This window comes from Lolium rigidum, chromosome 7, assembly GCF_022539505.1.
Source record: "Lolium rigidum isolate FL_2022 chromosome 7, APGP_CSIRO_Lrig_0.1, whole genome shotgun sequence".
In the NCBI taxonomy this organism is placed as follows: Eukaryota; Viridiplantae; Streptophyta; class Magnoliopsida; order Poales; family Poaceae; genus Lolium; species Lolium rigidum.
Genome location: NC_061514.1, coordinates 149,088,073 through 149,098,016, shown reverse-complemented (window position 1 = coordinate 149,098,016; position 9,944 = coordinate 149,088,073). Strand labels below are relative to the sequence as shown.

General features: G+C 44.8%; 2 protein-coding genes across 2 annotated transcripts; both read right to left on the bottom strand.

Moving 5' to 3' along the window:
• Positions 1 to 2,998: 2,998 nt before the first annotated feature.
• Positions 2,999 to 4,358, bottom strand: LOC124677533 (arogenate dehydratase/prephenate dehydratase 6, chloroplastic-like). The gene has a single exon (XM_047213518.1). It carries the CDS (start codon positions 4,356 to 4,358, stop codon positions 3,081 to 3,083), a length of 1,278 nt encoding a protein of 425 aa, XP_047069474.1. The 3' UTR covers positions 2,999 to 3,080.
• A 3,561-nt stretch (positions 4,359 to 7,919) lies between these two features.
• LOC124676426 (arogenate dehydratase/prephenate dehydratase 6, chloroplastic-like) lies at positions 7,920 to 9,387 on the bottom strand. The gene has a single exon (XM_047212494.1). The coding sequence runs from the start codon at positions 9,261 to 9,263 to the stop codon at positions 7,995 to 7,997; it is 1,269 nt and encodes a 422-aa protein (XP_047068450.1). The 5' UTR covers positions 9,264 to 9,387; the 3' UTR covers positions 7,920 to 7,994.
• Between the last annotated feature and the right edge of the window lie 557 nt (positions 9,388 to 9,944).

The window sequence follows — 9,944 nt, the reverse complement described above, 5'->3', positions numbered from 1 at the left end:
CTGTCCATTCGCTGATATTTTGCTGTGCTATTTGCGTGCACAGGGATTGGAGAGAAAGTGACGAGCTTTACTAAATGAATGCATGTGAAAAAGTAGAGAGGTCAGTGTATATATGTCCTGCACAAGGTTAGAGAGAAAGCGACAGTACGTGATGAAAGGAGAGTTAGGATCCCTCCTTTCATTTCTTCCAATCATCTCTTTGGCTTATTATGACGGCCGTGGAGTTTACGAACTCGCTTTGTACTGTATTTGATTAGCTATACAAGCTTTTAATCTATTCTACGTGGTAGATTATAGTCAAATAGTTACAAAGGAAACGGGAATAGAGAATTTCACAACTTATTCTCATCATCACATGTATAGTCTCCGCTTCCTTCCTTTGTACATATAGCATAGTTGTGTCTCCGAATACAAATGAATGACATTTCAGAAAAAGTGCAACTGCTCATATTCCGGTGTTGTACTTACTACTAAGTTCTTATATTTGCCATCTCAACAGGTAAAGAGTTTGATTAACGTCTGGTATATCATGGGTTCCATGGCGTTGCATCTTCCTGGAAAATTACGTAATTTATGCATAGTTAAAGGTATGTAATAGATATTTTAGCTTGATTTGCTAATCATGGAAGCTTTCTTATTTTCTTAGTTATAAGTTTGTTTACTCTTTCAGAGATGTTAGTACATGTATTATCGTCCAGCTGCTGATCGTTGCAGGGATAGAGAAATATTATAGTATCTTTTTAGCAATACAAATGTGTTCCATTCTTTCTGAATAGAAACTATAACAGTATGTTTTCAGTTGTTCAACTTCCCAAAAACTTAATTCTATGTGCCACTTTAGATCATGTTTACAAAAAAAATGTTTTCTAGGTTGTTCAAGATTGTTTCTGAGTGATTGCTGTTGGTGGTTCATAATCCATTGCGATCAGATTGTATACTTCTTTGTTTCAAATGAGTATCCTCCAAGTGATCAGCATATGTTGTTTCATAAGTCAACATCTTTTTCATTTATTGTAGCTAAAGATATGTACTGGCTACCTCATACACTCAAGATTGCATGATGAGTTACATTCTTCAGTGCAGAGTTCTCATTTATAGGTATAATATTACAAATCGTTTCAGACTTGATATTGTATACTTTGTTCCTTACCCATTCTTTAAACACTTATTACTACCTGATCAATCCTAATCATCTAGCAAACACTGTAGGTTTTCATTTTTGGTTTGCGGCTGAGCTTTGGAAGAGTAAATGAAATTTTCTGCCGAGAAACCTTTTTAGATGTTTTTGTAACTTTGGTCCTTCAACATGCATTCATGCAAGACTTCTATCCTTGCTCAGTTAAGTTGAAAAAAATGTTTAGCTTATGTTATTTCCTTCGAATCGTATCCGCTCATGAGTTAACTATTCCATATTGGTGTGAGCAACATGGTGAGCATTGCCACCTAATAGAGCAAACAATTGCATCTTATATATTATCCTCTATTTGGGTTTGGACCATTTATGTAGTGTCCTTAAATATATTTCAACATAATTTCTTGCAAGGTTCTAAGTTAAATATTGGATTTAACGAAAAATATTACAAGTCTCCGCAGCAACGCGCGGGCTATCATCTAGTTGCAATAATGGAGGGCACCATGATATGGAAATATGTCCTCCCCGATCAACCTGGGTACCTCGCTTCAGATTAAAGATGTTCCTTTGAGCAGCATTCTAGCCAACTACTATGGTTGTTTTGGTGCGGTACATTAAGTTCATGGGTTGCAATTTTTTAGAAGAACATTGAAATTCTTCAGAAGGCTGTATTACTGTTGTCTATCTCTGAATATTGAAAGCTGATGGTTTTTTCTTTTGTCAAACAGAAACTGTGAAAAACTTCAGACTGCCTTGAATCATGTGTTAAGATGACATGGAGTATCTACCTTATTCTTTAGTGTTTCTATTTTTCTCCATGCATCATTTCATTTCATCCAAACCAAGCTGTAAAATACTTCAGCAATCATGCCCTTTAATTGTCACTTACAAAAGATGAAAAGAGCTCAGTTCAGCTGCAGATGTTTGCAATTCACTCACACTGTCGAATAATAAACTTAATAAAATATTTAAACTGAATAGATTTCAACACAAAATTTTTGTACGGCATTTAAAAAGAAAATTGCTATTATTTCATTGGCTGCCATTGCCTTGGGGGGTAGAGCCTTGGCAGTTGTGTCAGCATCCTGTGGGGCGCTGGAGCATCCTACCAGCAAGCCAATTCCTCATCTCGCCGTAGAACTGAGGTAGCGCTGCGGCTGTTGAGGCTCCATCACGTGGGAAACATTTGTGGCCTTCGAGTCTCCGACCTGTGGGGCAACGCCAATGTAGCCCGGCCTCCATCATGTGGGTGTAGCATTGTGGCGGTAGCGTCACGTCTGAGAAGTCGTGGCCGTTGAATCGTCCGAGGAGATAACACAGAAGAATTAAGAGTAAATTTGGTTCACATAGACATTAGTGATTTTATTTAAAAAAATCAAAAATCATATTTTCGAGTTTCAAAGATTGTTGAAAAAAGGTTATAGCCAGTAAAGTATCCCGTAAACGTGCAAATTATCAGTTATACATAATGCGTGTATTTTGGGCTGCATAAAAATTACAAAAGCGTGGATCCAAGTAAAGTGATTCAAATTTCAAAAAATATTCAGACTTTTTATGTAGCTCAGAATGGAAAATATTTTGAATTGACATTTTTGACGTTTGTAGGATACAACATTTTAGCTACCATTAGGGTTTAGTTTAACGAGTTTTCGAAACCTAAAAATATAACTTTTGAAGTTCTTAATATGAAGAGAGGACAGGAGCTCGGGAGATAAACGAACTTTTTAAAAGAATTTATCTGATTATTAATAGAAGGTTATACAAAATAAGCATTAGCACAAACTCTACGGGATCGTGCGCCAATGCACACCCCTAATCTAGTTGTGATATAATACGTAAAAGAAGAATCACTCCCAGCAATGCACGACGAGCAGGACGGCAGTACCATATATTAACCGATCGACGTCGCTACTAGGCTGGTTGTACTCCTCACTAGCTCCAACAATTCTTAGCAAGAAGAAGAAGGGGCCGGCGAGGAATTAGATGATATAATGGTGGAGGAGCCGGCAGTCATGGGAGTCATGTCCATGGGGTAGCTCCCCAGCACCCTTAAGAATGAGGTGAACTCCTGGACCTCTGCAAGCGCGTTTTGCACGCGCGGGTCGGCAAGGGATGCCTGGAAGTCCACGTAGAACATGTAGTCGAACGTCTTGGTGGCCGTGCCGCTGCTGGCATCGTCGACAAGGCGGGCCGGCCGGTACGGGCGGCTCTCGATCTTGGTGAGGCTGATGTCGCGGAAGGCGAAGGCAGAGAGCACCTTGAAGAGCATGGAGGTGCCCTCCTTGTCGTGGGCGAACACGATGCTGGTTTTGAAGGGCCGGTCCATGCGCGGGACGATTGGCTCCCTCGCCAGCATCACGAACCGCGTCACGTTGCCGCAGTCGTCCTGGATGCCGTCGGCGAGCACCTCCATGCCGTACAGCTCGGCAGCGCGGGAGGACGCGATGGCGGCCGTGTCACGGAGGCCGTTGGCGGCGATGTACTCGGCGGCGCCGGCGGTGTCGTCGAAAGCTTCGCGAGCAGCGTTGAGGCCCATGCGGGTGAGCGTGTGCTCGCACTGCGCCAGCGCCTGCGGGTGGCTGATGATGCGGGTGATGTCCTCCTTGCGCACGCCCGGCAGCGCGAGGAGGCAGTGATGCACGGGGAGCTGCACCTCGCCAACGATGTGGAGGCGGTGACGGAAAAGGAGGTCGTAGTTGCGGTGGATGCTGCCGCCGAGCGAGTTCTCCACGGGGAGCACGGCGTGGTCCGCGATCCAGTTCTCCACGGCCTGGAACGCCACGTCGAACTGGTCGCAGGGGACGGCGTCGCAGCCCGGGTACGCCTTGTCGGCTGCCTTCTCGCTGTACGCCCCCGGCACACCCTGGTACGCCACACGCAGCACTGAACCGTGCATCGGCGCGGGGCACAGGTCCGCGACCCGGAGCTGTGCCGGCAGGTTCCTTGAGCCGCCATTAATACTGCTCACAGGGACCAAGTCCAGCATCGCCCCGTTTGGAGCCGCTGCCGCTGCCACCGCGACGTGGCCGTTGGTGGGGTGGGAGACGAGCGCGGCCACCTTCCTGGAGAGCACGGCACAGCTGCCGAGACACTCCGTCCCCGTCCGGCTTGCAATGACGGCGCCCTGCAGAGAGCACCTGACCACGCCACTGCCCCTCCTCGGATTGTGGCCCGCCGGTCTAAAACCCTGGCTAATGGGCGCCTTGACCAAACTCACGGCAGCCATGACTCTAATTAACCCTTCTCCTCAGTTGCTTTTCTGGTAACCAAAGTCAGAAAACTGAAACTGCTAAACTGGTATCTCAATTCTCAAGCAGCTTCAAAGCGAGAATCTGAGATGGGGAGTGGGATGTGGAGGGGGATATATGAAGCACTGTTTTCGGATTGGGTCTCCGGTTCGACTTATTAATCGAGGGGGATATATGAAGCACTGTTTTCGGATTGGGTCTCCGGTTCGGCCTATTATTCAATCGGCTCATGGGCTATCCGAACAATGCATGTGCCCTGCTAATGTCAGGTATAAAAGAAGAGAGCATGTTCTTTTGTTGTTGCCGTTGAAGCAAATGTCAGGTATGAAGCACAAAAAATGCCTTCAGAGTTAAAGGAGATATGTAAAATGGTTGCTAATAATGGGACCCCCTGTGGACCAAGCAAGCATTGAACAAGATACACTGACCAAATGTGGATTTACTAACAATAACGAAACACCAATAGATTAGGGCAGCAATGTTGTTGTTGGGAGACAAGGTACATAGTGAAAGCAAACATTGAAGTATGTACCACATAACATAGAATGAAAAATGTGCATATGACTGACTGCAGTGGAATACGAATAGCTGGAAAAGCAACAATACTGCTAGATGTTCCAGCCTGATATAATCTCTGAACCCCCACAAGCTATCATTTTTTTAGGAAGTGACTGCCAACTCAGCAAACAGGGGTAGATCAAAAGATAGCAACAAATGGTACTGAAGAAAGGTCTGAAACAATATGTGCGGTCAAAAATGTGCAAATGAACACCAATGGTATAATACCAATAGATAGTATGCTCCTAGTAAATGGACCAATTGAAAAATGTAATAAGAGAACCTCAGAGTGAAAGATGCTTACGTATAAAGATTCTAAAAACCAAGAGAGCTAATGCGCCAGTATCACCGAGCAAGGAAGAGAGATCAATATCTCCCACCCTCTAAAGAAGAAGAGGCTATGTAAACAAACAACACTCGGCTATTTCTACAAAAGACTGAGGAGACTAGGTGTGAGAAGGATCAGATTAAATGCATCAAGCTGATAGGGGCTAATATCATGGGAACAAACACAAAATTCACTTGACTATACAAATAGTGACTAAGAAAGAAGTAAGTGATAAACTGAACCTGAGATAGTAACAACTGAAAAACAGGGTTTGCCAACATAATGTATGAAGAAATACAACTTGGAGTAAAAACTGATGGAGACTATAATGGGCAGATGTAAGCCCTGGAAAGAGCCAATGCTTCATTAGAGAAATTCTACACATGGTGAAATACCACATAAGTTTACCAATCTTGGAGGGGCTGGAGCGCCTGGATAAAGAGAGAATCTGCATTTTTGGGAAATGACTGAGCAAATAAAGAACATAAAGTAATAATGATAAGACTGAGAACATAGAGAAATGAAGAAAGAAACAGCTTGGAAAATAAAAGACCGACAGCGTCCGTTTTTGGTGATTCAGAATTGGAGTAATGCCTGCTACACTCCCTTAGTTCCACAAATGACACCCGGATTTGTTAGTAGTCCGTTTTGAATATTGCCTTGTTCAGGTTGACATGTTGTGCTCGCTGAACCTCGTCCGTCGAAGCTATCACCTCCGCTCTGAGAGAATTTTGAAAAGCTAGACACCAATGCCACCTAGCTGCAATGATGCCCCGCAATCGCTTCTCACGACAACTCTGGAAGCGCCACTGCCATGCAATGGTGAGAACACATCATCATAATTAACTTTGATCGATCCATTATGAACATGTCCTCTTGCTGAAACATCTCTATATGATACTCTTATTATATCATACCAATAACAATGAGCAGACTAATAAATAAATATTAGACTGAATAATAGGAGTACTTCTCTCAAGATTAGAACGGGCTATCGAACCAAAAATAAGATTGAAAGACTGAAGAAAGAAGTAATGAAAGATTGAAGAACGAATGACAATCGGAACAAAGACTTGTAAAATAACTTTAAATAGGCAAATTCAACTGAAAAACTAAATGGCTGAAGGAAAGAAGTAATGAGAATAAACAAACCTGCACCGAGAGATGGAGAGGACTTAGAAAATGAGAACAATAAAATGCTAGTGGGAGCGATATTGAGAATGAAGAATGGGGAAATAAAATAATATTTTGCAAGATAGAGAAGACTGATAAAATAAAATATTGAAAAAATAAACTAAGATACTGAAGAACTAATGGACAGAAGAAAGAAATACCTTGGACTGGAAAACCGAAACACTAAAGAATGAATAAATGATTTACCGAAGAAAGAATGAGACTAAGAAAATCTGCACCAAGAGATAGAGGGCTGAGAAAATAAGAGACTGAGCTATAAAGCACTGACACTGAGAAACAAAGATAGATGAACTGAAACAGAGAAAGAGAATAAATTATGACAGTGAGAAACAGAGAAAGATGAACTGAAACAGAGAATGAGGACAGAACAAAAATGAGATAACTAAGAGACTCAAAGAGTAAAGAAGATAAATAAGGAAGAATGAAGAAAAAGCTTAAATGAGACATATATAGATGAACTGAAGAAGAGACTGAGCTAATGATAGAAAAAAGTTAACAGATGAAAGTTCAGGAATTTTTTTTTGTTCAGTGTGTATAAAATTGACACACATCAAAGTGAGAGTAGAAATGAGAAAAGTAAATTGATAATTAATTGCAAAGAAACCTAACAATCTAGAGTTTGAGTTAGCAAACCAACCACGACACTTAAAAGTGAAACAATGGATTCAGCATAGCAAGCATAATCCTCTCAACTTGAAGCGTGGGTAAAGGGAATTGCAGCACTCTGCTTAAATTGAAGAAAAAGGCAGCCATGGTTTTCCGACTTTTAACTAGACTTAGTGTATACGAGTACTGTAACAAAACAAATCGTTTACCATCTCTCAGCGAAAAATTCAAGCAAAAGACGTTTGCATATAAAAAAATAGAGTCTTTGTTTGCACGTGAGATGATGCTACACAGAAATATAATTCACAGTACAGCCAACCGAACAATTCCTTGTTATATTTGCAAGAACAACAAATTCACATGGAGCCTATGATGTTAAACTACACTTCAGCTGCTAGTAGAATGAAACAAATGAGTATTTTCACATACGCCAAAATCTCTAAATTCTATTGGCTTTGATTGACAGAGCGTTACTTAACATGGATAATCCATTATTGCAGAATGACAAACACAAAAAGTATGATCTAGGACAGTATGAAAACAACCAAACAGTTGATTCGGTCAAAGATGTTTCCAGGTAAAGCAGTTTCTGAATCAACTCATGATCAACTCACTAAAATGTTTGCAGTTCACAAACTATAAAATTAAATGTAGAATATGATAGCAATGCACAAGGTGCCGACTTCAGGTAGAATATGACCACTTTTTAAAAGAATTTATCTGATTATTAATAGAAGGTTATACAAAATAAGCATTAGCACAAACTCTACCGGATCATGCGCCAAGGCACACCCCTAATCTAGTTGTGATGATACCTAAAAGAAGAATCACTCCCAGCAATACACGACGAGCAGGACGGCAGTACCATATATTAACCGATCGACGTCGCTACTAGGCTGATTGTACTCCTCACTAGCTCCAATAATTCTTAGCAAGAAGAAGAAGGGGCCGGCGAGGAATTAGATGATATAATGGTGGAGGAGCCGGCAGTCATGGGAGTCATGTCCATGGGGTAGCTCCCCAGCACCCTTAAGAATGAGGTGAACTCCTGGACCTCTGCAAGCGCGTTTTGCACGCGCGGGTCGGCAAGGGATGCCTGGAAGTCCACGTAGAACATGTAGTCGAACGTCTTGGTGGCCGTGCCGCTGCCGGCATCGTCGACAAGGCGGGCCGGCCGGTACGGGCGGCTCTCGATCTTGGTGAGGCTGATGTCGCGGAAGGCGAAGGCGGAGAGCACCTTGAAGAGCATGGAGGTGCCCTCCTTGTCGTGGGCGAACACGATGCTGGTTTTGAAGGGCCGGTCCATGCGCGGCACGATTGGCTCCCTCGCCAGCATCACGAACCGCGTCACGTTGCCGCAGTCGTCCTGGATGCCGTCGGCGAGCACCTCCATGCCGTACAGCTCGGCAGCGCGGGAGGACGCGATGGCGGCCGTGTCACGGAGGCCGTTGGCGGCGATGTACTCGGCGGCGCCGGCGGTGTCGTCGAAAGCTTCGCGAGCAGCGTTGAGGCCCATGCGGGTGAGCGTGTGCTCGCACTGCGCCAGTGCCTGCGGGTGGCTGATGATGCGGGTGATGTCCTCCTTGCGCACGCCCGGCAGCGCGAGGAGGCAGTGGTGCACGGGGAGCTGCACCTCGCCGACGATGTGGAGGCGGTGACGGAGCAGAAGGTCGTAGTTGCGGTGAATGCTGCCGCCGAGTGAGTTCTCGACGGGGAGCACGGCGCGGTCCGCGATCCAGTTCTCCACGGCCTGGAACGCCACGTCGAACTGATCGCAGGGGACGGCGTCGCAGCCCTGGTACGCCTTGCCGGCCGCCTTCTCGCTGTACGCCCCCGGCACACCCTGGTACGCCACACGCAGCTCTGAACCGTGCATCGGCGCGGGGCACAGGTCCGCGATCCGGAGCGGTGCCGGCAGGTTCCTTGCGCCGCCATTAGTACTGCTCACAGGGACCAAGTCCAACAGCGCCCCGTTTGCAGCCGCTGCAGCTGCAGCGACGTGGCCGTTGGTGGAGTGGGAGACGAGCGCGGCCACCTTGCTGGAGAGCACGGCACAGCTAGTGAGCCACTCCGCCCGGCTTGCAACGACGGCGCCCTGCAGAGAGGACCTGACCACGCCACCGCCCCTCCTCGGATTGTGGCTCGCCGGCCTAAGACCCTGACCAATGGGCGCCTTTACCAAACTCATGGCAGCCATGACTGACCACACCAATTACCTCTTCTTCTCTGTTGCTTTTTCAGGTAACGAGAAAACTGAAACTGCTAAACTGGTATCTGAAGCAGCTTCAAAGCGAGAAGCTGAGAGGGGAAGTGGGATGTGGAAGGGGAATATATGGAGCACTGTTTTTGGATTGGGTCTCCGGTCCTCTGTTTATTCGACTTATTCGATCGACTCATGGGCCATTAGCCCCGTGGAACAATGCATGTGCCCTGCTACCGGCTTCCACGAAGAAGGACAAAACATTTATAATTGAGCCATGACCCACGTTTTTGTTCGAAGACCAAGTTGTAATTCCCACGTTTGTGCATACGTTTCTCCGGTATATTAGTTCTTTGGACTGTATATTCCCTTAAGTCCAGGGGTCTGCTTAAGTCACACTGAGCTTCAAAGTAGCTTGTCCTTGTCCTTTATGTGTCGGATATTCTAATTTAGGGGACGTAGGGTTTCTGCTTTAAATTACTGGGTGAGTTTATATTTGACCACTTATGTTAATACTTATAATTTAGCCCTCGTTTGATTAGCATATGAGTCCATTTCATCACATTTTCGAAACGTGCAAAACAAGGATCCTTGTCATCATTGCATCAAATAGAAGAGCGTATACTTGTAAGACACAAACATACTACCGAGTCATAAAGCTCCACTGTCACAAACCAC

Bases quoted from the DNA above. Each gene is read 5' to 3' on its own strand.
- LOC124677533 (XM_047213518.1), bottom strand. From the start codon at position 4,358: ATGGCTGCCGTGAGTTTGGTCAAGGCGCCCATTAGCCAGGGTTTTAGA.
- LOC124676426 (XM_047212494.1), bottom strand. From the start codon at position 9,263: ATGGCTGCCATGAGTTTGGTAAAGGCGCCCATTGGTCAGGGTCTTAGG.